The 27,517-nt window shown below is 39.7% G+C and overlaps 1 protein-coding gene and 1 non-coding gene across 6 annotated transcripts in view; both read left to right on the plus strand.

The window, feature by feature from the left end:
• KIF6 (kinesin family member 6) overlaps window positions 1-27,517 on the plus strand; it is a 372,892-nt gene that overhangs the window by 124,977 nt on the left and 220,398 nt on the right. For 4 of the 5 annotated variants that reach the window (XM_058663574.1, XM_058663599.1, XM_058663591.1 and 1 more), the window contains 4 exons: window positions 2,501-2,707; window positions 10,377-10,520; window positions 11,656-11,742; window positions 17,595-17,698. In XM_058663574.1, the coding sequence (XP_058519557.1) occupies window positions 2,501-2,707; window positions 10,377-10,520; window positions 11,656-11,742; window positions 17,595-17,698 (542 nt within the window). The remainder of the gene's footprint in view (window positions 1-2,500; window positions 2,708-10,376; window positions 10,521-11,655; window positions 11,743-17,594; window positions 17,699-27,517) is intronic. The other variant, XM_058663580.1, reaches the window with a different exon arrangement.
• On the plus strand, window positions 26,009-26,113 carry LOC118758396 (U6 spliceosomal RNA). The gene has a single exon (XR_004995691.2). It is a non-coding gene; the product is annotated as a U6 spliceosomal RNA (small nuclear RNA).

Here is a 27,517-nt window from a genome sequence, read left to right on the forward strand (position 1 = left end):
TTTCTCTAGAGAAGGACCTCTTTGGTCCCACCAATTCTGGCATCCACCTTATGTGGCCTTGTCTTCATGGCTGCACCCACCGCTTCTCTGATGGCATGGGTAGCAGGTGCACAGCTCCCAGAGCCCTGGTTATTGGGATCTCTCATCACCTCACAGTCTGTGAATGCTTTCCATCAAACACAGTGGCTGAGCAGACACTCCTCGATGGTTACATGGTGCAGCCCTCCCAGTAAGAGCTTCCTAAACTGTCGGGTTCCATCAGAGACTCTGCTTTAGACATGAGAAGGGTGGCAGGCGGGGCTTCTATGGTGCTTCTTCAGCAACATCCACGGGTGGAAAGCCAGACTGCTGCTGGATGGGATGGTGTAACTATTCTCATCCTTTGCTCATTGTTCTCCTGAACTCTTAGTAATTTGTGGGAGCTCTATCTCACTTATTAATCTTTTGTCACCCATATGTTTTGCAAATATTTTCCTCATTTTTTTATCACCAGAAATTTTAAACTTTTGAGCTATTCGACTAGATAGCTGAAATCAATTTTATTTTCTGTCCTATCTTATGGTATTCATCACTATCTTGAGTAGATTGCAATATGCTTGTGTATTTTTTGTATTAGTGCTAACATGGTGTTACTTTGCACATATGGCTTTAATCCATTCAAGAATTTATTTGTGTATGTAGTGTGAGGAAGCAATCTAAACTTACTTTTTAATGGGCAGATGCTATGGCACAGCAAGTTAAAGTAGTGCTTAGAAACCTGGATCCTACATCTGAGTGCTTGGGATTGGGTGCCCCCTCACTTCTTACTGAGCTTCCTGCCACTGCACATCCTGGCAGCAGATGATATCACCTGCACTTGAATTCTTGGCACCCACGTGGGAGACTGGAAACGTGAATGGAGTTTTTGGCTCTTAGCTTTGGCCTGATGCAGCCCCCACTTTTGCAGGCATTTGGGGAGTAAATTAACAAATGAAGGATATCTCTCCTCCTCTCTCTCTCTCTCCCCCTTTCTCTCCCCTCCCTCCATCCCTCTCTCCTTCCCTTCCTCCATCCCTCTCTCCCTTTCCCTCTCTCAGCCTTTCAAATACATAATAAAGAAATAAAACTTTAAAAGGGAAACAATTAGTTTTTCTCAAGCTAGGAAGCCAGTGATTAGCACCATTTTATTAGTTCATCCTTTCTCTAGCATGATGTCCTGAACAGGATTCCTCAGTGAGCAACGCATGTCCCCCTGACCTACTTGCGTCTTGCTCCAGTGTTGTAAACACCGTGGCTTTATGGCACAGCTTGATCTGTCAGCACAAATTCCCTTCATCCTCCTTTCACAGAACTACTTTTCATTTTACCTGAAGATTTTTCTAGACAATTTTTAGGATTGGTTTGTAACATATTTGTTCTCAATTACATTTCACATGCAAGTAGATATATAGAAATTCATATGTACGTTTTTAATTTTTCATTTATGAAATGATATTTTAGTATCTACAACACCATTTATGCAGATCCCCTCTTGCATTTAACATTTCCTTATAGTTTACATATTTTTTGACCCTTTATTGCTAGGTTATTAGAACTTCAGTGAGTTCATGCATTGATCTTGCACCCAGCAACTTGACAAACTTTTTCATTCCTAACAGTTTATTTGTAGATTCTCTTGGAGTTTCTAAGTAAACCACCATGGTTCCTTATTTTGTTTAAGATTTACTTTATTTGAATGACAGAGTGGCAGAGTGAGAAGGAGAAGAGAGCCAGATTTTTTTTTTAACCTGCTGATTCACTCTCCAAATAGGAATGATGGTCAGGTCTGGGCAGTGCTGAAACCAGGAGATGGGAATTCCATACAGATCTCCCCTATGGTGGGCAGGGATCTGAGTTCTTGGGCCATCTTCTGCTGTCTTCTCAGAATCATTAGCAGGGAACTGAACTGGAAACCAAGCAGGCCTAGCAGGACCTGAACCAGAGCTCACATATGGGCTGTGCCACAACACTGGCCCCTACCATTGTTTCTTAACATAATTGCATTTTAATCCCTTCTTTTCCTAATATTATGTCTTTTTTTTAATTGCCTTTCATGTTGGTTAGAACTTCACTTTAGTGTTGAATAGTGACAGTGTGATGTCGGACACTTGTAGATTGTATTTACAGTTGGGACAATGAATCTCTTGGTGACTAATTCTCCCCTCTTTTTCTATGCTATTGGCATTAGCATTTTCAATAGGGCTAGTTAAGGTGAAGATACAGAATTATGTTGGTAAGAGGGCTCAACCTCTACCTCAAGACAAACTCTTTTTCACTTTCTGAATCAACCCAACACACTTGTTACTGGCCACCCAGGAGCTTACATTTTGAAAAGAACTGACTTAGTTCCAGTCTGGAGTCGTCTGTTGCACCTGAATGCTGCTTTCATGGAAAATGTCTTACATTAAGCATTTAAGTCTTTAGATTTTCTTAGATAACTTTCATTTTTAAATTTGTTTTTGTTCAATTTCTTTTTTCGTAGACTCCTATGAATCAAGCTTCAACCCGTTCTCACTGCATTTTCACCATTCATTTATCAAGCAAGGAGCCAGGATCTGCAACTGTCCGACATGCCAAACTCCATTTGGTGGACCTGGCTGGCTCAGAACGCGTTGCAAAGACCGGAGTAGGGGGACAGCTTCTAACGGAGGCCAAGTACATCAACTTGTCACTGCATTACTTAGAACAGGTAAAATAGGCAGATACTATTATCAGGCATGCCCCTAGATTTTCATTCTGCTTTGTTGTGTTTCCTTTTATTGTAGTAAAATATATATACACATATATACATAATGTAGTGATATGTATGCTCTCCATTTTCTTTATTCATGCATATGTTTGTGGATACTTGAATGATTCCCTATGCATTTGCTATGAGTAGTGCTACTAGAAACACTGGTATATCTATGAACATTTTGTACACACCATTTAATTTAAACTTCTCAATAAGCCTATATTGTGTAATCCTTATCTAAGAGAGTTTAAAGTTCAAGCCCTCCCACCGTCTTCTCAATGTTAGTCAGCTGTCAAGGAGTTAAACCCATGTTTGCTTGGCTGTAAAGTCTATTGTGTCTTTTTTCACTTACTGCCTTTATTGGAGTAAGTAAGGTATTGGGTTTGAACGCAGCTTATTAATTAACTCCTGTTGCCTGTTTTTCCAAGTTAGTAGATTAACTGTGGGAACGTAAGTTGTAGATGATCAATATTTTCAGCTTCGAGTGACTTCTATCTAGTTAGCAGTTTTGACCCTGCAGTCCTTTTCTTACCCTTTGCTTTTGTTCTGTTTCTCTACCCCCAAGTTGACTATAATCCACAGTTTTAATTGCCCTACTTTTAATTATCCGAGTTTCATTCTGAGGTCAGAAAAACCTCATTTGAAGTTAACTATATTAAAAGTAAAAAAAATACATTTAAAAAATGAATGGATTAAACCAAATGATCTCTCAAGTGCCTTTCAGCTTTATGAGTAAAAGTCTTGTTAAAGATGGCACCTACTTTCAGATTCTTTCTTTCTTTCCTTATTTTTTAAAAGGGGAAAGAAAACATGCTCACAAAACACTGGGGAGAAGTACTGAGGATATTGGTAAGGCAGAGCTTGTTAATGAATGTTGGGGGGCCAAAATGATTGAGGCAAAAGAAATAAGGTTTTTAAACTGCTTAATGAACTCTTGAGACTGATGTTGTTCTGGTGATAAATGCTTCCTAGTGGCCACTTTGGTTGAAGAAGTGGATTGGGAGAAACCCAGAGGAGTCTGTCTGATAAAGGAGCACACAGTTAGTCTCAGACCAAATGGATTCCAATAATGTGGAACCCAGAGATTAGGGCCTACGTGACATCCAGATCATTGTAGCGTTTTGCCAAGAGTCAGCATTCCTGAGCTCTTTCTTGCTGCAATACTGCACACTGCTTATACTTAACAGAGCTTTTTACTTAATGGGATTCTTATAGAACAATGCTATGAAAACATAATGGGCTGTATTCAAGTGCTTTATTTCAAGCAAATGTGCCTACTTGTTTCAGATGATAACACTGTTTTAATTTACATTACGTCCATCTGTTCATACAAAATTATATTCATCAGTTGGATCAAACTTTCCATCAGTTGTAATCACTCAAGAATGATTCTCTGCCCTAATCTTTCTTTTATTCTTTTTTTTTTTTCTTAACCATTCCATAAGGCTTTTGCAAGCTGCTACTAGTCACAAAAACCTATTCCTCGCCTCACTTGCATATCTTCAAAATGATTGTAACATAGATCTCATGCCAGTGGTCTTGGTAGCCACATGGCATTTGATTTTCTGCTACTTATTCATCGAACAGATATTTATAAGAACTGATATTGTGCCATGTACTGCGCCTGGCACAGTGGTGAACAAATAGAAACCATCTTTGCCCCAAAGATGCCCCGGTTGTGTGTAGAGACATGTGGATTAGATAAGCAGTCCTTCAGTATGCCACTGTGGTCTAGGTGAAAACTGTGAAAGGAAAGGACAGGGCATGAGGAGAGCTTGCCATGAGAGGCTGACTAAGACGTAGGAGGTGAGCGTGAGATAAGGTAAGAGTGAGGGCTCTCTGGTGGCGGAGCAGCGGGGGCAGGTGTGATGCTAAGCAGAGCCTACAAGAATGAGTAGGAGTGAACAAGACAAGGATGGGGGTTGGAGCAGCTCAGGCCTTACCGAAGGGTGAGCCAGTCACCTCCAACTGCAGCCAGGGGGGATTGCTGGACCTGGGGCCTCAGTGACATTCCCACGTGGCTGAACCTTGGCTCTCTGTTACGTTTTTACCCATTGCACCACTCCTGCTGTTTACACTGACATCCAAGTGTCTGCAGGAAAGGAGAAGGCTCGGCCTGCAACAGTGCAGAGGTTCTAGAAAGCAGAGGGAGAATAGAACTAAGGGAGAACTACCCTGACAGGAGAAGATTGCTGGGGGTTGAGTAGGTCTAGGAGGAACCTCCACAGAGCCGGTAGAACAATAGGAGAGACTGGACATGTCACAAAGAAAGATAAAACAGAAACCTAAGGAGTACAGATAAGTTAGAATTTTTAAAATTTATTTATTTATTGATTGATTGATTGATTGATTGATTTGAAAAGGGGAGTAACAGAGAAAAGAGGGAAAAAGAATCTTGTATCTCCTTTCAAATGGTCACAATGGCTGGAGCTGGGCCAGGCCAAAACCAGGGGTCAGGGGCTTCATCCCGGTCTCCCATGTGGGTAGGATGGGCCTAAGCACTTAAAGCATGTTCAGCTGCTTTCCCAAGCTCATTAACAGGCAGCTGGATCAGAAATAAAGCAGCTGGAATGTCAGTGTTGCAGATGGTGGCAACTTAACCCACCGCGCCTCAAAGCTGGTTCTAAGAATAGTTTTAATAAACATAAGATACTTAATGAAATAATAGAATTCAAGCATTTTTACAATCAAATTATATACTACTGTATTGTGGGGCTAATGAGACTGGGAGTATAACACAGTTTAGTTTAACTAGTTTCATCCACTCCCTAATCAGCAAATGGTGATTGAGTGCCCACTGGGTGCTATGAGATGTGTCAGGCAGTGGGAGTAAATGTGTTTCTGGAAAGGAGGCTGTGTCTGTTATCCTGCAAAAGGGCAGATCACACAGATTCCCTCACCCAGTAAGACACGGCTATACTACAACCCCATAGATGTCTCCTGGTTGTTACTCCATCCTCTTTCCATTTCAGTATGTAAGAGTTGGAATGTGAATTTGGTGACATGTCTCATACCAATGAGGCTGCATTGGTTCTGGAAACTGTGCAGGATTAGAATTGTCCTACTGGCTGATACTGTGAGAGCCAAACAGCTGCTCAAAAGTGATCAGACTCAGGCCCGGTGCAACCTAATGGCTGAAGTCCTCACTTTGCATATGCCTGGATCCCATATGAGCACCGGCTCATATCCCAGCTGCTCCATTTACCATCCAGTTCCCTGCTAGTGACCTGGGAAAGCAATCAAAGACGGCCCAAAGCCTTGGGACCCTGCACCCACGTGGGAGCTCCTGGCTCCTGGCTTCAGATCGGCTCAGCTCTGGCCTTTGTGGCCACTTTAAAAATAAATAAATCTTTAAAAGAAAAAAAAAATGTACAGCCTCTTTGAGTCAAATGCCTCCTATCAAGCGCACAAATAAATTGCTTCTCTTTGCCAAAGTATTATTGGTTTTTCAAGAGCCCTTGTGTATGCAGTACTTTTCCCCAAAAAGTTTTCCTCAAATGCATTTTTTAAAGATTTATTTTATTTTTATTGGAAAGTCAGATAAACAGAGAGGAGTAGAGACAGAGAGGAAGATGTTCCATCTGCTGATTCACTCCCCAAGTGAGCGCAATGGCTGGAGCTGCACCAATCTGAATCCAGGAGCCAGGAACCTCCTCTGGGTCTCCCACGTGGGTGCAGGGTCCCAAGACTTTGGGCTATCCTTGACTGCTTTCCCAGGCCACACGCAGGGATCTGGATGGGAAGCGGAGCTGCCAGGATTAGAACCGGCACTCATATAGGATCCCGGTGCATTGAAGGTGAGGACTTTAGCTGCAGGCATGACACCAGGCCCAAGAACATCTTTTGAAGCCTTCTTCAAAATACCAAAAATGATCTCTGTTGATCTTTAAAATAGTTCTTCAAGACAAAGTTTTCTAGTCCCACACTGACAGATACGGAAACTAAGGCTAAAACAATGTAAATAGTTTGCATAAGATCACGCAGTGGGGGAGGCTGGATTTTAACTTGCAGATTCTGGGTTCTTTTTCTTATCATGTAGTGTCGTCTTCAGTTTTTAAGACCATATTTTCTAATCTACGATCCCCTTCAAATGACTAATTCTTTTTCTTCACTATTGTGGAATCCTCTCGAGAGGACACTGAAATGGCCTCGGTAACGTCGGTATCAGGGAGTAGCAGCCAGGAGCCCATCTCAGCTCCAGGAGCAGCTCCTGCCTGGTCTGAGTAAATTGGAGCTTGTCTTTTCTCTTGACTGCAATGATTGGTTCACGGATAAGCCCAGAGCCCATATGGTTCCTAAGAAGTTGAGGTCTTTTGCTTAACTATTAGAGAAGAAAAACCCTTCCCAGGCCAAGCATGATGGCTCGATTGGCTAATTTCCCCTTGCAAGTACCAAGATTCCATATGGGCACAGGTTCATGTCTTGGCTGCTCCATTTCCCATTCAGCTCCCTGCTGATGACCTGGGAAAGCAGTAGAGGATGTTCCAAAGCCTTGAGACCCTGCACCCGTGTGGGAGACCCAGAAGAAGCTGCTTGCTTCAAAGTGGCTCAGCTCTAGCTGTTGCAGGGAATGAACCAGTGGATGGAAGATTTTTTTGCTGTGTGTTTCTCCTTCGCTCTGTAAATCTGACTATTCAATAAAAAATAAATTAAAAGAAATAAAAAATATTTCTTATCTAAGCTGTGAATAAAGAAGTATATAATGGCATGGGATTTAGCAGCCATACTGTGGCCATGAGGATAACTGACTTCCACCACGAGGATAATGGTGGAACAGAGAATGTGAATAACAACTGACTCGCTGGTTGTGGTGCTCACTTTTGGGGCCATTTCATGCCTATAGCCCTTTATATTTTAATTACATTAGCCAAGAAAAATCCCTTCATAATTGAAACCTATTTGGTTTCATTGTGTTGTGTCACTTGAATATATATATTTACTTGAATATATATATCTATGAAGATATATATAACGATGTACATTTATCTGAATGAGATTAAGCAAGTTATGATTTTTTTTTAATCAGAGGCATATTTACTAACACATCATTTACTGTAATATCAAGAGGAAGTGTAGGAAGCATATCCTTCTTTGTGTCATCTAACTCATAATAACTTTGTGAATAGAAAACATATCAAGGGGGCAGGTGTTAGGGTTAAGGCAGCACCTGAGACACTGGCATCCACATATGGGTGCTGGTTTTAGCCATGGCTGATCCACTTCCAACCCAGCTTCCTGCTGATGTGCCTTGTAAAACAGTGAGGGATGGCCCAAGTGCTTGGGCCCCTGTACCCATGTGGGAGACTCGGAAGAAGCTCCTGGCTCCTGGCTACCATCTGACCCAGCCCTGGCTGTTGTGGCCATTTAAAGATTGAACCAGCGGATGGGGGAGCTTTCTCACTCTGTCTCTTTCTCCCTCCTGTTCTCTCGCTGTGCCTTTCAAATAAAGAACTATTTTTTTAAAAAAAGAAAAGATACCAATATTGTTTCCTAGAGCAAGGTAAAACTAGTGACACTTGGTCTATGAAAGCATTTCAGAATGCTTAAAGAATTGTTAGATACTTAGTTGCTGATTAATAAAAACTAACACCACTCTGCACATCAATCAGGCCACCCTCTGGTATGGGATCTGGTCCTATGTCACAGGTTTTAGGTATTTAACTTGTCATTTTTGCCTTCAAGGCCTGGAGCTCTGCTAGCATCCCTTGCCACTCAGCCTTGGGTTTATGGTATTTCCCCATTTTCTTCCCAGTTTCATTTACCTAGAAGCTGGAGAGCTAATTCATCTTCTTCATTCATTTACTGAATTTGTTGAGCACACATTGTATTAGCCATACCTGTTAGTGCACAGTGTTGAGTGATGGACCGAAAAACCTAACAAAATGGCACTCCATGTTCCTCTGATTAAAGAGGTGCTGATGATGCTAGTGGGAACCATCTTAGTTTATTACCAGAATGGAAGCAATTCAAATGAAAGAATTTGGTGCAGTAGTGAGGAGTGGAGAGTGAATCCAGGAGCAAAATAGATGACATGGGAGAGAATGAATGTAATGTGATTCCAAGGAATAAGGTAGTCCTGATTGGGCTTACTTATAGCTAATAGGAGGGAGGTCATTGGCTTAAATTGAAGTTGGGTAGAGAAAAAGATGGATAGACCAAAAGGAAAAGCCTGGAAGGCTTTTTTTTCTGTAAGTGAAAAGTTATTTATGGTAGGGAGAGATCAAAGGTTTGTTGATTTGTAGTAATATTGGTGACCCTGCATTTAAATCAAGACTAGTGAGAGAGCTATGTGGGTTTTGTTCAAAGCAACCTTGAATATAGTGCCATCTTATTTTGTAAAACAAAGGAGTGTAAGAAGTTCTGATGACGGGAATGTCACACCTGGGAGGAGTGTGGACTAGAGCAAAGGTAGGTAGATTGGCAGAGGTAATTTCATGAGAGCATCTTGTGATGTCCCTGAAGTCAAGTTCTGTGGGTATGCAATTCCAATCACTTTGCAAAGGACATCCTAACATTAGATTAACCTTCTCAGGCTAACCCTGAGCCCCTGGTCTTCAGCCCTTTAGAGATAACCCCAACAGTCTTTTCATCTTGTATTAAAATTCATCCATCTATTACCTTCACTTAAGTACCTAAGAAGCTCAGGAGTATAGGATGAACAAGCTTGGGTTGAATCAGGGTATTACAATGATAGAAAACACCTTTGTAACACTTATTCTGGGCTGGTTACAATTCAAAGTAACTGGCACATCTTAGCTTTTTTAACGATCCTAACTACCTGTGAGGCAGAGATTGTTGTGATCACCATTTTACAGATGAAAAGTCTGAGGCACAGATGCTGAGAGTTATGCCCTAGTAGGACAAGGATGTGCTCCCAGACAATCTTGTATGGAAATCTGGAGGGCTCAGCCACCATCCTCCACTGCTGCACATAGTTTTTATTTCCTGTTCTGTTTCTTCTATCTTGAAGATGGAACATATCACGCAGTTTTATAGAATTAAAGTAAGTGGGTGGGACTGGTGGTGTGGTGTAGTTGATAAAGCTGCTGCCTCCAACACAGATATCTCACATGATCGCCAGTTGAAGTCTCAGCTGCTCCACTCTGAACCAGCTCCCTGCTAATGCCCTGGACAGAGCAGCGGAAGATGGTCCAAATGTTTGGTCCCTGGTACCTGAGACCCAGCTGAAGCCCCTGGCTTTGGCCTAGCCATTTGGAAAATGAACGAGGGCATATAAGACCTCTCTCCTTCTTCCTCAGTAACTCTAACTTTCAAATAAACAAATACTCTAGAAAAAAAAACCCTCTTTAAATAGGTATTATAAAAGGTCTTATGTTTTTATAAAAATGTCCCAACAGCTGGAAACAGAATAATAATATGTCCAATTCCATACACATTCTTTCATCTGTCCAAACATTATGAGCTTTGCAATGCTGTTTATGTAACATTTACTTTATCCCATCTTTACCATGTTCATGCCAAATATTATTGTTAAATATTTATTCTATGCCCAAGATTTTGGTGTCACCCTCCATCTAGATATTATTTCCATTTTTATTGTTGTGAAGTCATGTGTGTGCATTTTCTGCCAAGGTAATATTGTCGTGTTTCTGCCATACCACAGGTTATCATTGCTCTTTCAGAAAAACACCGTTCGCACATACCCTATAGGAACTCCATGATGACCAGTGTCCTGAGAGACAGCCTGGGGGGGAACTGCATGACAACTATGATTGCAACGCTGTCATTGGAGAAAAGGAATATTGATGTATGTGGGCTCTTCTTTCTAGAGATCTGAGTCTGGAGTTGTAATTGCGAGTTTATAAGTTGAGGGTGTTGCATGGGGTTTCCACTCCTGGTAGCCTGGTTGAGTTCTGTGTACCTTCAGAGGCAAATGCCCTACTGAGTTCACAGATTGGAGCTATTTCCTGGCATTGTAATGCCACACTAAAGACTTGGCTTCACATGATGCTGGATAGCTTGAAGGTCTCATAAACCAGTTGTGGAAGCCTGCTGATGGTGTAGTTCTCACCCAGAGACAGGAGAGAAGTCATCCATCCACTTCCGGCTCCAGTCTACTCCTGATTATAAAGAGCTGGACACCCTGGGTATCCCTAGCATACATTCCTGGATATGTCATGGGAGTAGAGCACCCAGGAGGCCTCTGGCAAGGGCTTCCCTGCCTGGTTTCAGAACCAAGTGGTGTTTGATACATCGCAGTGTAATGTGTGTGATCCAAACACCCCCCAAAGAGGCTAACGGGAAGCAGCGGAGAACTTCTGGCAAGGCCAAGCTATGGCCCTAAGATGCCTTGAAAAGTCCCTCTTTTTGGCCTGTTGCAAATATTTATTTTGTAATTTTCATGCTCATGGATTATCTACTAGGATTGTGATTTACATATGTGGTTCTGCTTTAACAGATCGATCATTAGAAACACACGCCAGTCGCCACTTAAGACCTCAGGATCTCCCGCATGTTTGGCATCAGTCACTGTTATCAAACCATAACAAAGTTTGGTAGAAAATAACATCCTAGAGCAAACTTCCCTAATTTGAAAGCCGAGTGGGGTACTTTGAACAGTTTGTGGGAAATGGAATTAAAAGATTATATTGATGCAAAAATGTTTGAAATCCATGCACAGATTTTACATAATGCAGGTTTTCTATGCGGCTTTTGAAGATCCCTTCAAATACACAGATTCTAAATTTTTGCATCAACATAAAACATCTTTTAATTGAAATTTCCGGAGACTTTTTCTAAGTACTCTCATATTTCCTGTGATATGTCATGCACATCACTCTTTCAGTGTGCATCTTTTTTTTCCTGTGAATAAAAAATATAGTTTTATCTATAGAGAAATCCCTATGCCATAGTGGTTTTAAGAAAATATTTTACTTTGTTAGGAGTCTATATCCACCTGTAGATTTGCACAACGAGTGGCGCTCATAAAGAACCAAGCCGTTCTTAATGAAGAAATCGATCCCAGATTGGTAAGCAACTTTTTAAGTGTGCTTAAAAGAAATAAAATATGTCAAAGATTAGCTAATACTTGGCGGAGGGGGTAACCAGGCCATGTTCTGAGACTTAAATCATTTAATTGTCAAAGCAACCTTAAGAGTAGGTACCATCTCTACAGATCTCAAAGCAGAGCCACAGATGCTAAGTTGTTCAGAGCTATAACACTAACAGGTGGCAAGGTCAAACCCAGAACATCTCATTTAGGAGTCAGTGTGCCTACCTCTAGTGCTCCTCTGCTCACTGCAAAGACATGCAGTGAGTCCTGCAGACCCACGTGGTGGAATCATACACAACTATGCTCATTCGCAGGTCCTGGCCTTTCAAAAGGCTTCAGCTTAGCTTTTGTTAGGGAAAGTAAAGGCCATCTTTTATAAAAACTTCAGAGATAGAAAACTGAATGGCCCATAAGTAAAAACACATCAAGTAACAGGACAGTTACTTATTCTAAGATTTTTAAAAGTTAATTATCTGTTTGATTCATGGAAAAAACAAGCTGGCTTCTAGTTTTATAAAAAATAAAATTTATTTTATCAAAGCACATTTTAAGCCAAAATTTAAAAACCCTTACAAGTTACATTATAATTATAGATTTCTTCCCACCATTTTGCCAGTTTTCTGTAGATGAAATACAACCCTGAACCAACCCATAAAAATGCAGCAAATGTCAAAATAAAACATCTCAATTTTGTCCAAATCCCATAATCATATTCTTTTTCAAGACACTCAGCATTTTAGAAAATATCTCTGGGAAGTAAGCTAATATAGACTTAGTAGTATATATGAAATGTTGAGAGAGAGATTTGAAATCTTACGAAGAGAGCTTCATTTACAAATTTCTCAACTACAGAAACAAAATTCTCATGTTCACTGTTAGCCATATTAAGACTTCCTTTCTTATGCTTTCTCCCCTGAAATCCTTTCCTTGAGAGACAGAAGGAGAGATTGATGGGGCTGTTTTATGCAGCTTGCCCCAGGGAGCAACAGGCACCCTTGGCGGAATGCTCTGCAGGAGACAACAGTGAGTGATGATACAGGCTCTGTTTCCAGTGCTGGCCCTGCTCAGATCGCAGAGGCACTCAGGTGTCCCAGCTGGGAAAACAACACAGGATGCAAAAAAAATCAATGTAATCGAATGAAACTTCTCGGGCAATGTTCTTCTGCTGTCCTAATCCTGCCAGCCGCCCTGTAACCTTACCCTGCAGAATGAGAATGAGTGGCAGAGCTGTTAGCCTAAAGACAAGGAAAAACAAAACAAAACAAAACAAAAAACAAACCTTAGTTCCTAATTTAAGGGGATTAAATATAGTAGGTGTTGGAGCAATATTTTTTTCCTTTAAACTCACCTAGAGACTTTGGTTGAAGGAATTCAAAGACAGCTGAGCAGTCTCCTGTCTCTGAAGTGGGTCTAGGAGAGACTTCAGACAAAATCAGAGTTGAAAGCTAATAGCTGAGAGTTTAATCAATTCTGAGGTCTTTTGGTGAAGACTAACCTGGCAATGCTCAAGTGCTGTTCCCTGGTCTTTTTGTTAATTGTTCCCGAAGATTGATGTTGCTGTTCATGATTGTGTGTGCAGCACTCCACCGAAACACAGCAGTGAACTGATCCTCCCTCTCAAAATTCAGTGGCAGCCATGAAGCCAGCCTATGTAGCCATGGTCACCAAAGATCTGTCCTGCTTCCTCTTCAAGTGTCAGTGACCTCAGACTGATGAGGTCCTGGAAGCACTGTGAGCTGCACCCCGCCCCCGCCATCCCCAACTACTGGGCATGTGCTGAAATCTTGTAAGGATGGCCCTAATTCCGGAGTCTCCACCATAGTCTGATAGAGGGGTGTCTATACTCATACTAAAACCACATAATTACAAAAATTGGTATTAGATTTGACTTGGAAGGCCTTACCAAAAATAGAAAATACACATTGATATTCATTTAATAAGAGAGGGTGCAAATGAAGGAGTTTCCTAGCTTTGATCTAAAGAGTTTCATTCTGCCCACCTTGGGGATTCTGAGAGCTTTGTTTTGTTTTGTTTTGTTTTTGGATAAGTAGTAAGGAAACAAAACCTACACAATCCTATCCATTTAAATAAATTCCCAGGAGCAGTGGCATGTTCAAAATACTCAGTATCGTGTTTTCTTGTACGCATGTGCTCCTGTTGATGTGGTCCAGGTAACCTGAAACTTGCTGATAAAAAAGGGTTTGTGTACAAGCATCCTTTAAATACTCATACGAGTTTGAAAAGAAGTAAGGGCATTTTCCAGATACAGAGTTGATGCTAAAGTTGTCCCAGCGTCCAGGGTCAAAGGCATTGGAGCAAAGACATATAGTCAGAGCCCTGAGACTTAGCAAGGTTAGTGTTGCACTGAAAACAAGCTTTCCTCTGCTCAGTGTGAAACAGGCAGAGGGTGGATCAGGGGAAACATCTTCCCTCAATCGTAGGGAACTATTAGGACAGTTCATTTGCTCGAGATTGTTAGGCTTGAGATTGAACAAAAAGTGGTTTCTTTGAAAATGTGAAGCCCTGAGTTTCACAGTTCCCATTGACAGAGCCCTCTTAGTCTGGTAAACGCAAAGCAAAAAAGAAAAAAAAGAAAAATGAACAAAGGTAGCAAAGTGAGGTGAAGGGAAGAGGAAGAGCAAAGGAAGGAAGATGAGGAGGGAGGGAGGCAGGAAAGCGGAGGGGAGGGGAAGAAAGGATAGATCAAAACTCAATCTGGTGTTTTGGGTTTTTTTGGTTTTTTTTACATTTTAAATACAAAAGAATAAAAAAGCTGGGTTTAGACTGCTCATTTTTATTTTGGAATTTTGCTTTATGATGAGTTTATGGAAGTCCTAGATCCTGAGACCCACGTGGTCTCAGCAGTATTCTGGTATGTGGTATCCTAACCTCACTGGATTTATTTGGGTTACACATCACTAGAAAATATGTGAATGCATAGCAGCAAAACAGGAGAAGTTAAAAATCAAATTTAGGATAGCCATCATAGGAAAATCCTTTTGGAAAGGTTATGTGAAGCGCTGATTTCAGTGAGGTGTTATTGTTTTATTTCTCAAGCAGCAGGTACATGGTGTTAGGTGGGAGATACAGAGTGTTCTGAAATCATACTAAGAAATAACCACATTGGTTAACATGATTCTTTGCCTTTACTGTTTGCAGAGACAGTATCTGATAACATTAAACATTTATTCATACTTTCAAAAGATTCATCAAATTATGACAATGAATATGTATCTTTAAACTAAGACTATCACTTAAAATTCCAGTAAACATCATTTTTAAAAGATTTGTCCTTATTTTTATTTTGAAAGGCAGAGTTACAGAAAGAAGGAAACAGAGAAAGAAAGATCTTTCATCTGCTAGTTCACTCCCCAAATGGCCCCAACAGCTGGAGCAGAGCCAATCCAAAGCCAGGAGCCAAGAGCCAGAGATTCTTTTGAGTCTCCCGTGTGGGTGCAGGATCCCAAGTACTTGAGGCATCCTCCGCTGCTTCCTCAGGCCATTAGCAGGGAAAAATGGAGCAGCCAGGTCTAGAACCGGCCGTATGGGTTGCCATCACTGTGGGCTGAGGGTTGCTTTGATATGGCACCACGCTAGCCAGTAAACATGATTTTAAAGGTAAAATGTTAGACGAAATAATACAAGAATGCCTTCAAAGTTACACTTTAAAGATCTAGGTAGCAAAATGTGCTAAATAAATAAAATAGAATAAAAACATGCCATTACCTGCAGATAATTTTTAAAAGATTAATTATTTGAAAAACAGATTAATGGGGAGAGAGAGACATGGGGACAGAGATACACTCTCATTCACTCCCCAAATATTTGTCCACAATGATCCAGGCTGAAGCCAGGGCCAGGAACTCCATCAGAGTCTCCCGCCTGAGTGGCAGGGGCCCAAGTACTTGGGTCATCTTTTGTTGCTTTCCCAAGAATGTTAGTGGAGTTGTGAATCAGAAGCGGAACAGCTTAAACTCAAAAGGATGCTCCCCTGTGGGATGCTAACATCACAAGTAGTGGCTTAACCCCTGTGCCACAATGCCAGTCTCCATGGTATTAAATAATAAAACAAGACCCAAAAAGTTCCGAGAATTATTTGGTATATCATCTGTACATAGAAATATATTGCCTTCCCATATACCATAACCCAACAATCAGAAAACCTAAATTTACAAAAACTCCATTTATAACAAAAGCAGAGTCACAGTATACTGTCTAATCATAGAAATATATTTTTAGAGAAAATTCTAAATTCCCATCAAAAGAAATCCGTATTTATGGATGAGATGATTCAATACTGTAATTTGGTAAGATTTATCATACTAACCTTTTAACTAAATTTAATCTCAGTTAAAACTAAATAAAAGCCATTGCTAGAATTTGATGAGTTGTTTCTAAAATATACATGGAGGAGTAAATCTCCAAAAATAGGCAGTTATATCTTAAGTAGGAACAAGAAAGAAGAAGTTTGTCTTGTCTAAATACCAAAAGTGCTTAAGAGTAATTAAAGCAAGTAATAATGCCATACATATAGACATATGTTTTCAAGCAGTAGCCCAGAAATACACATGTGTAGAAACATATTTATGTAACATAATTATAAACACAAATATCATATGGTTAGCTATATAAAAGATAAAGTGTGATCCCTATCCCATACTTTGTGCAAAATAAAATCCACCTAAATGTGAAAAAGAAAGCTTTGACTTTTTTTAATGATAATGCAAAAGCATAACTCAAAATGGAACAAATTGCTAATTAGATTATATTAAGACTCAGAAGTTTCATTTAACAAAAAAGAACACCACAGAATGAAAACCATGACATAGATTAGGAAGTAATGGGTACATTAGTATAAAACTAAGAGCCACATCCATCCAGAAAAGAAAAACATGTCACTTAAAACATGGGGAAGAATGTGAACAAATGATTCCCACAAGAAGCAGCTCATGCAGTTAATATGCATATGTAAATATGAGCAATCTACTATCATAAAAATGCAAATCAGGACTAAAAGGAGATGTAATTTTATACCTACTAAACTGGCAAAATTAAAGGGCCTCCAGTTTTACACAGTTGCAAAAATGTGAGGAAACAGGGACTTACCTGTATCTACATGTGTAGCTCATGGGCAGAGAGATTTGTTCAACTTCTCCAAAGACTGATTTAATAATGTTTCATGAAAATAAGATGTTAACACTTCACTACCAAGGAGCACACAATACGGAAATTCCCACATTGATGTCCAGAGAAATTTATGACATTCACGGAAATTCTTAATAGCAACAGTGAAAATTCTAAATGTCCATCAACAGAAGATATAGATAAACAAATTGTGATACATTCCTATGCTGAAATACTCTATATCCATGAAAATTAATGAACTGGAGCCACATGAGGTAATGCAAATAAACTCAAAGACATAACATGAAGGTTGAAAAAAAAAGTCACAGTTACACGTGTAATGTAACATTTACATAAAGTTTAAGGCATGCAACATGATACCATGCTCTCTCTAAAAGTTCAAGTGTATATAATGGTGCCAATGTATGAAATATGCAGGGAAGTGATCACCCCAGGAAGGACGGAAGGGAAATAGGAAAAGGGGGTTCCAGTTACATTAGTAATGTTGTATTTGTTTAAAAAAAAATAAGAATTCTGGAGCTATCTTGACCAAAATATCAAGATTTCAAAAGCTGTCTGGTGGGTAGAAGGCTGCCTTTGATATCATTCATGTAGTTGGTGGTTTGAAAAGCTGCATGTCCTCTGCCAGCATGTTCCCACCTTTGTGGAAAGCTGACATTTATTCTCCCGCCTTGCTCTTTGTAGATGATTATCCGCCTCCAAAAGGAGATCCAGGAACTGAAGGATGAACTGGCCATTGTCACCGGGGAGCTGAGGACAGAAGCGCTCACAGAGGCAGAGATCCATCAGTAAGCCTCCAGACCTTCCCCTACCCTCCACCCAACCCCCAACCTTCGCCCACCCAACTCCACCCCTTCCTTGAACAGCGAAAGTGTGTGAACTTGTTTGTTGGCCCTGACGGTTCTGAATTCACCTCAAAGCCTGAGGTTGTCCCGGGACAGTCTGAGGCTGCCTGGAGGCGCCAGTTCAGCATGGCGGCTTTCCATGAAACGCTGGAGAGGGACTGGCAGTGTTTTTGCCGCCTCAGCTTTGAGGAAGTGAAGCACAGCTTGTAGACAAAATGGGAATGTCCTTCTCATGCCAGATGAAGAAAAGGGATTGTATAATAGTCCTGCAATTTTAAAGCACACCCGTACATATGCCTCAAACCCTCCTAAACTGCAGTGCTCAGAACTGAGAGGAGTTCCAGCAACATCCTTTGTGTGAACGGCATCTTGCTGTAAGCACCCATTTATCCCTTGCCAAAGTAAGCACTCTCCTTTCATAAATAGATGACCCATTTATTAGAGTTCAAGGGCTCACCCCGGGAATGAAAGCAAGTATTGAGAGCTTCACACAAGTCTGGCTTCTGTCAGAGCCTTTGGATTTGCAGCCACAGGGGCCCCATCACTAACACAATTGTGGGCCTCCTCCCTCTGATTGGGATCCCCAGAGGCAGGGGCAGGAGGGTTTGGTAGTGGGGATTTGGGGTACACTTTTTTCTGTGTGGCTCATTAGGAAGTTATAGCGCCTTATGAATGGAATCAGGCTTAGAAAGCGGTGGCATGCTCTGCTTCCAAATAAGAAGTGTAACAGGGAAGATTTTTCTTAAGGTGATCAGCCATTTGATGGGCCTTCTTAACAGAGAACATGGTAAAGAAAGAAGAGGTGATGATGATAGGTTTCTTGAAGGCTGCCTCCTCAAGGTGTGCCTAATGATGGAGAAGTCTTAAGCAAGGCCTCAGAGCTTCCATTCCTCTAGGGTTGTGGTGCTTTTTTGTAAAGCCCTCTGTTGAGTAATGTGATAGGCACCTAAGGCTTGCCTTACAAAACTGCCTGGTGGCATATGTGGTGTAAAAGTGGAGTATACAACCCCCCCAAAATCACATTTTTTGGAAGGATTTTATGCTATTCCTTAAAAATCACCTGGGATAGCTTACATATTGAGAATGAATAGCCAAGAAGCCCCTCATTGTGAAGCTCTCTTCCTTCCACACATACCCAAATAAAGGTATTCCCAATTACCATCTTTGGAAATATTTCTTCAGAATTTATATGTTTATGTCGGGATCCAGCCGGGAAAACAAAATCACTCTAGGCCTTTCAGAAAGGAATTTGAAATAGGAAGTGGATTACCCAGAAAATGCTGAGCAGCCAAACAGGGGACTGATGCAACAGCCTCTTCTCCCCTGCCAGATCATTAAGAGCAGGAGCTCCTGCAGGCCCAGCACTGGAGGGACCATGGGAGAAGATGATGTTATTAAGACCCAAGAGCTGGAGCTGACCCACGCAGTCTAGGCTGTGACTGAAGAGCCACACGTGCTGTTTTCAGTATTGCTGGGGGATATCTTTGTCCTCCTGGTTCTTCCCATCCAGTCTTCCATGAGTGCCTCTCATTCTGAGGAAGCCGCTCATTAATGGAGTCAGGGGATGCAGTTTCTTTATCTAGAGTCTTAACCGAAGAAGAGTAGAAATGTGGATGTCAGAGCAGCATTTCAGTTACACACTCATGTTTTTCTCCAGTTTTTTTCTGTGTATCCTGTTTGATGCTCTGAACTCTCAGGATTTAAGGGTGAAATTCTGAATTTGTTGGTTTCAGAGTCAGCAAGTATATGCTGTAGGTTTCTTCTACTGCACCAGATCTAGAGGTTGGTGAAATGCACAGATGTGTAACTGTGCGTGAAAACAGGATTTCACAGTGAGGCTCCATACCTAGAAACAGTGGACCCCTGGAGTGGGAGAGGGCCGGCAAAAGTCCAGGAACATCTGGTTGAGTGGTTGTAACAGGAAACATTTGGCCTATGAACACCTGGGCTGTCGTTGTTCCCAAAGCTTGGGATGGGAAAGAGGGAAGAGCTCAGGGAGCTGCCGATCAACCCCTGGTTTAAGCTCAGCCCACTGCCCACTTCTTTCCAAAAACCACACAGAACACACACTCACGGCTGTTTCAGTCCCTGCTTCATCCCAGGCTGGCTGCCCATGCTGAGACTGCCGAGTCTAGAAATGGCCTCAGCGTCAAGGCTGATCAAACACAGATCTGTGAGGACTGCCAGCAGTCAAGGAAAGACAAGAACATAAATTCATGATTCACCAGGCCTCTGGACTGTATTTTTACAAGAAAAGAATGATTCGTATCTTTAGAAAAATAAAATATGGTATTATGTCCTTGAAACAAGAACAGGATCTAAAGTTTAGGAGGAGATCCCATAATTGCTGTTGTTAAATACTTAATGGATGGCTCAATAGCAGACTTAAAACAACAAAGTTAGAGGTAAATTAGTGATGTTGGAAGAGCAGAGCCAAGGGTCAGGTAATTCTCCCACAATATCAGATAGAGAGCCAAAGACATGTGGTACTTGTCTTTGGATGCTTAACTTAATTCTTACATGATGTCCTCCAGTTCTATCCATGTTGCTTTCATCATTCTTTTCATTTCATGGCTGTGAATGAGTGTGGTGTTTTCTCACTCATGTGTAGAACCTAAAAGAAAGAAAAGCCAAAGGTGATGGCTTAGAAGTCAGATGAGGCTGCAGAGAGAAAGAGGGGTGAACAGGTGGGGAAATGTTGAATAAACAAGAGTAGGAAATATTGGGGTTCTAATACAACGGAAGATGTTAATGTACTATATAGTTTTCCACCTAAAAAACTAAAAGGTCGTGTTTTGAGTGTTTTCACCACAAAGAGATGCTTAATGTTTGAACATATGATCTATACATGTATTGAAATAGCACATGATAAGTCATATATATCTGTAATTTTTATGTGGATGTTAAAGAATTTTTAATTAAGTGAGTAAAATAATAGCAGGAATAGATAATGAAGAATATTTCTAGAGCTACCAATATCTAATGCCTGGGAATTTGTGGAGGAGAGAATAGAGATGATACAGGGAGTTAGTTGTTGAATAAATAATAGGTGAGAATTTCTAACTAATAAAAAGCCATAAGACTTTAAAAATGAAAGAGACACCAATTGCTAAACCATATTGTGGTGTTGTAGAAAAGTTTGGAACCTCAAGACACAGAAAAGAACCCCAAAAGTTACTGGTGAGAAAACAATTACTGTAAATATGAATTAGAACAGACTTCTCATCCGAAACTCTGGAAACCAAAATCTCTAGTACTAGAAAATAAAATAAAAAATGCTTTAAAAAGACAAATTAGTATTCCAATGGGAAGATGAAATAAAGGCATTTTGCAGATTTACTTCTTAGCAACCACAGATTATATGTACGCTGTCAGAAAGGAAAATGCCATGAATTCTAAGAAACAATAATAATGCAAACACTTTCTTTTGTTCTCTGATACTCGATATCATATAGTGTTTATCTTTTATATTTTACTAAATGTTTATGGCATAAATGAATTTTTCTGGCTATAAGTTATTCAAAGAACAGTCAATGTTTTTCATTTACAAGGGTTTGGTGGATATATTGGGGAGAAATAAAATTATGATAATAGATTTAAAAATACTGAAGAGCACTTAGGTCATGGATAGATTTTGGTTGGTTCATAGATGACTTCTCTGCTGGCAAGAGAAGAAGGAAAGAGGGAGGGAGGGCTGGGGAAATGTTGAGTAATGTTGAGTAATGGGTATTAACACTGTGTTTTATTAGTGATTTTTGATTGGCATTTAGGGAGAAGAAATGTTGCAAACCACATCCCCCCCTACCGATGCAAAGCACAGGGTTTCCCAACAATCCTGTAAATTTGTTGCTTGTTTACACTGACAATAAGCATTATCCAGAGAATAAATTTGGTTTTTCTTGTTTTTGCAATGTTGCTGTAAATTGAGTTGTGCCATTATTATCTTGACAAAATGCAACCTGTATTTCCAAGAGATCCAAGTCTCTTATCAGCATGAAGTGCAAGGGATTAATTAAAATGCACCCCTTTGGTGACACTGCTTATATCCTGACCCAAATCTTAAAGGCTACATCTTTTGAGTTCTAGGGTCCCTGAATACTTCCTCAGGAATGTGAATGAGCTGCAGGCTCCCTGCTGCACCCAAGCACTCCAGGTCCTGGTGTTGGAGAGAGGAAGAGCCCCATAGCCTGGCAGCGGTGCTGGTCCACGTCCCTGTTCTGTTGTTTTCCTGCTGCAGCACCAGGCCATTCCTGTCAGGGGTCCTCCTGAAGAATGTCAGAAAGCAGATATTTAGGGGACAGAGTAGCATGCAGGGGGCAGTTTGGAAAGGTCTGTTAATGTCCAGTCCGATCTCATTTTTTTGAACCATTTCTCAACATTTCAGTTCTCAATGTAAATATTTGTTGCATTGAGTTGGGTGCTTTAATTGAAGATTTCAGATGTCAGCCTCCACTTACTGTGTATTTTTAGCTTCCTCTTTTTTTTTTGCCTGAAAATTTTTGAAGAGAGACAGCTGGCTAAAAGCTGTATAGCTAAGTTAATGTTTATAAAGAACATCTTGGATGAAGATTTGATCGTTATTGATTATCCAAATAAGCATCTTTATTCTCCTTTTAAAACATTAATTGTATAGTTCCTTGGCTAGCATGGAATCATGACATTTTGGCCCAAATTTTAAGCAAGTGGAATAGAGTTTTTATATATACTTATTCATATATATATACATATATATGCATGTATATATACAAATATATGTATATATGTGTGTATGTTCTCAGCTATTTTACTTCTGACATGCAGTTAAATCATATTTCATGAATTCAGTTTTGCCTAAAGTACTTAGATATATTCAAATATCTGGATCCTTTTCTAATAGAAAAAAAAAAGCTCATCCAAATTACTTAACGCCATAGGATGCATTAACTGAGCACCTACTAATTGTTTAACAATGGCAATAGATGCTCTTGAGCATTCAGAAGTATAAGATACAAAAAGTAATTCCAAGAGGTTATAGTTTTATCAAGAAAATTTTACATGAACACATACATATCCATAAATACACACATGTGTTATGAAACAGGCAATTATGCATATATCAGATAACTTAAAGAAGTCCTTAAAGAGGAAAATGTTTATATTATAGTGCAAAAATAATATCCATGTATATTTTTATACTGCGTATTTTCTCTGAATCTGAAGCTCCCATGTCAGTAGGAAGAATGGGTGGGTCCAGAGACGTGTAGAACTTTAATTACATTCTAATTATACCTCTATCACCTTTCTACTAGTGCTCTAGGCTTGCTTGGCCTCGTGGACAGCGAGAGACTTACACAAATGTTATCGCTGCCTTTTTTTCAGCTTTGTGCTTTTTCACTTTAATTTCAGCTTACTACATGCGATTTAATACAATATTTATTCTCTCGGTGCTGATCCAAAAACTAAATCATGATCGAGGAATTCAGGGATGAGGGCAGTGAACGCAGATTCCATCCACAGAGTAGGTTAAATGAAAGTTAAAGAATGGCAAGAGGAAGCAGGCACCATTCTGACAAAGGTGCTGAGAAGGGAGAAAGGATTGTAATGGGGCAAAGAAAAGAGAGTGGAAAACAGTAAGAGCCCAGCATGGGGGTTTGCACGTACCAAGCGCCAACTGAGGGTCTGAGTGGAAGGTGGCTTGGTGGGATTCTGAGCTCCTCATCTGAAAATTGGAGAACAGGACTGGACAGATAGATACACGGTGACCTCAGGAAGGGGCTGCAAGTTCCCTGTGTACAGGAGCTGGTGTTTTATTTAGTGGTGACTAGCACGTTTGCTGTGGTATGAAAATGTCACAGTTCATGAGTTCGCGCAGTAAGTGTTGATTGTGTTCTTTAGGTGTTGATTGTGTTCTTTAGGTGCTGAACAGAAAAGAACCAAGTCCTTGCCCTCCTGGAGCTCACATTGTCAGTGAGCGAGAGGCATGGTGCACACGATAAATCCCCACCTATTCAGCATGTCAAGAGCAGAAGGTGCAAAGACAAAAAGAGCGCAGGAGTTCTAGTGTTAGTAAGGACACCATGAGGGGACCTATGTGATGACTGGTTTTCTAGGACTGCTGTGCTGATAACAATGGACACAAATGGCTAGAGTGAAAAATCAGCGAATAATTATCATGGTGTTTGCAGCAATGAAGAGGGAAGGGAGTAGGTCTGGGGAGGAAGAAACCATCTGAGAGGACTTGTGAAGGCTCAGTCAAGGGTCACCATGATGGATGGCATCTAATGTAAAAGTGATGAAGGAGGGAGATAATGAAAACTTTCAAACAGGTCATAGAAAGTGGGAAATTGAGAAAGGACGTTTCAGAAGTGCCCAGACCTTAACCTGAAAAAGGGATATACCATACAGATTGAATTGTGGCACTTTTAGAGAAAATGTGAAACTGAAGACTTTGGGTTGTCTGGGATCAAAGCCATACAACACTGAAGCCAAAGGGTTAGTTTGGAGAGTCTCTTATCTGACTTGCAGTAAGTAAGGATTTGTAGCCACAGGACTGTATCTTTCTGTACTCAGGCTTACTGTGGGTAGACTGGTTGCATTTATCTTTTCACTTAACCACATCACCTCATTTCCCCTCCTGCTGTCTTTTTATCTTTAATTAGATATTATACTAACTGTATATTCAAGAATATGGGAGGAAAATCACTCTCCTTTTTGGACTCAGACTAATGATAGTAGACAGTTTAGAAATGAAAGACATTAAAATATTATGAAAAACTCATGACAGTATATCCACAGCTTATATACAATTAATAAGTTCATAAATGATACAGATTATCGTATTTCACCCAGGAAAAATAAAATAAGAGAATAATCCTGTATCTATAGAAGAAATTAAATTTGTAGGAAAACTTCCAACAAAGAAAATGCTAAGTCCAAATGGTATAATGTAAGTTCTCCCAAATATTTAAGAAACAATAATACCAAATAAATTCAGGCTTTTCCAGCAAATAGAAAAGAAGCACCCTCCAAAACACGCAAGGAGTCTAGCAGTGCCATAATTTCAAAGGCAAATAAACACAAGATAAGAAAACTTCCAACTAATAGCCCCCATGAAGAAAAATCCCTATTTTCAAATCAAGTGCAACAAAATATAATAATGGTACTAAATCATGACCAGGTGGGGATTATTTGAGGAATGCAAATTTGGCTCAGTAATACATACATACGTACATACATACACACACACAATTAATGGTGAAAGAAAGCATTCTTTTCCCTACAATTGGAAGCAAAATAAAGATTCTTAACACTTGTATTCAATGTTAAAATATATCGTAAGTATAATATAGCCAAGAAAAATAAGTAAGATGTAAAGATAATTGGAAAGGAAATAATAAAGCTACCTTTATTCACAGATAACCTGAATTCTATGTTGACAATGCCAGAGAAACTACTTTAAAAGACTACTAAACAAATTTATGAGAGTTTTAGAATATAAGGTCTGTATACAAATCTCTTTATATTAACAATGCATAATAAAAAACTTAAATTTAAAACTAACACCACTTACAATAGCATCAAATAGTATAAAATACTTAGAAATAAATCTAGCAAAACAGATCCCATATTTCTGCTTAAAACTGTAAAACATCAGTAATAAAAGTAACAAAAAATAAATTGAAAGAGATTCTATTTTAATACATTGGATTTTTTGATGCCAAAATATTAGTTCTACCCAACCTGTTTTATAGATTTCACACAGTACTAATAAAAACTTCAGTAGGTTGTGTGTGTGGTGGGGGGAGTAAAATGGCAAATTGATGCTGAAATTTTCAGCAATGCAAAGGACCTAGAATAGATAAAATAATTTTGCAAGTGAAAATCAACCCATCCCCTTATATCACCCCCCCAAAAAACATTTATTTGAAATTGATTATAATCCTAAACGTAAAACCTAAAATATAAAGTTCTTAAATAAAAAATAAGAGATCTATGTGACCTTATATTAGGCAAAGATTTATTAGGATATAAAAAACCCAAAATGATAGGAGAAAAAGAAGATAAACTGAGCTTCCACACTATGTGAAGTAGCTTCTCTTTGAAAGATTGTTAGGCAAAAAAAAATTTTTTTTAATAGGTCATGCTTGTTAGGGCTACCCCCACTTCTCTTTTCTTTTATTATTTTTCTTTTTGTTTTTGAAAGATAGATTTTACAAAAAATAGGAGAGATAGAGAAGGTCTCCCATCTGCTGTTTCATTAGAAAATTAAATAGTGCTCTTTTCGGCAGCGCATACACTAAAATTGGAACGATACAGAGGAGGTTAGCATGGCCTGCGCAAAAAGATGACACTAGAAAGTTAATAATAAACCTTAGACTGGGGGAAAATGCTATCAAAATACATATATGAGAAAGGAATTATACATCTAGAATACTTACAAATGATTACAAAGAATCCATAATACAAAATGTGGACAACAGATATGAGCAGATGTAATATCAGGAGACATACTAAAGTGAATAAGGATGTGAGCCCTCAGCATCAGTAGCCACTCAGAAGAAGAGAATTGAGAGAATGATGACATGCTGCTCTGTACTTGATACAAGCTTTTAAGAAGTGGCTATGGCAGGTGCCAGTGACAGTAAGAAACAGCTGACACATGTATATTGTTGGTGGGAATCTAACATGCTATATCCCACCAAAAGTTGGCTTTGAAAAACCAACTTGGTAGTTTCTTGTAACATTCACCATAGTGTCTTAAATCCAGCAATCCTGTTTATAGGTCCTAATATGTGAGAAATGAAAATACAGTACATACACAGAACTATACATGAATGTTTATAAAAACTTTACTCCTTATCTCCTCAAACTGGAAACTACTCAGAAGTGTTTCAATCAGCAAGTAGTTGCACAAATTGTAATACAGCCATATCATGGAGTCCTACTTGGCAAGAAAAGTGGAATGAACTGTCGATGCATCAGACAATTTGGATGGCTCTCAGAAGCTTCGTGCTTAGTGACAGATGCCAGGTACAGAAGGCTACATCCTACACTATTCCAATAATACGCCATTCTGTTGAAGGCAAAAGTTTTAGAACTGAAGTCAGATGCGTGGTTCCCAAGGCTGCTGATGAGGGAGGGAATTTGTAACAAAAGAAACAAGAAGAAAATGTAGAGGGTCGTTATCTCTATATTTTGGTGATGGTTGTACAACCCACAGCATTATGAATTTTAAAAGAGTGACTCTAACAGTTTTGTTGTCTGTAAATTTAACCTGAGCTAATCTAACTTTCAAAAGTTGGAAAAAATCTCTGTGATAAAAGATAACATAAGCTTTGAAAGCCTGTTATCAAAGCAAATTTTTGAAAACCAATAGAAAAACAAAAACTATAGACTGGGAATTTTCCTGTAAGATTTCGGTATGGCTAACATTAAAATAGCAATGTATCTTTCACTATCAAGTCCTTTAGAGCACCCAGACATCCCCTTTTGCAATGAACAACTTCATATTTAAGTTGACTGCCAAACTTCCAAACTAACCTGTACCGGCCCCCTCTTGTCTTTCCTGTGACAGTAGGGACTGTATTTCTTTTCCTGACTGACCTTGTTCATTGTACTGTCAGTCGCAATTTTTCTGCCAGCTCAGGAACAACACTGCTTTTTCATTTTTACATTATCTTCGCTCTCTACATTTCGATTACATGCTTAATGATGATCAAAACGGGCTCAACTTGGCATTAAAACCAACTACTCTTCCTCGATTCCAGTTTTCCCGCTGGTTAG

The sequence above is a fragment of the Ochotona princeps genome, chromosome 1, assembly GCF_030435755.1.
Source record: "Ochotona princeps isolate mOchPri1 chromosome 1, mOchPri1.hap1, whole genome shotgun sequence".
NCBI classification, from domain to species: Eukaryota; Metazoa; Chordata; class Mammalia; order Lagomorpha; family Ochotonidae; genus Ochotona; species Ochotona princeps.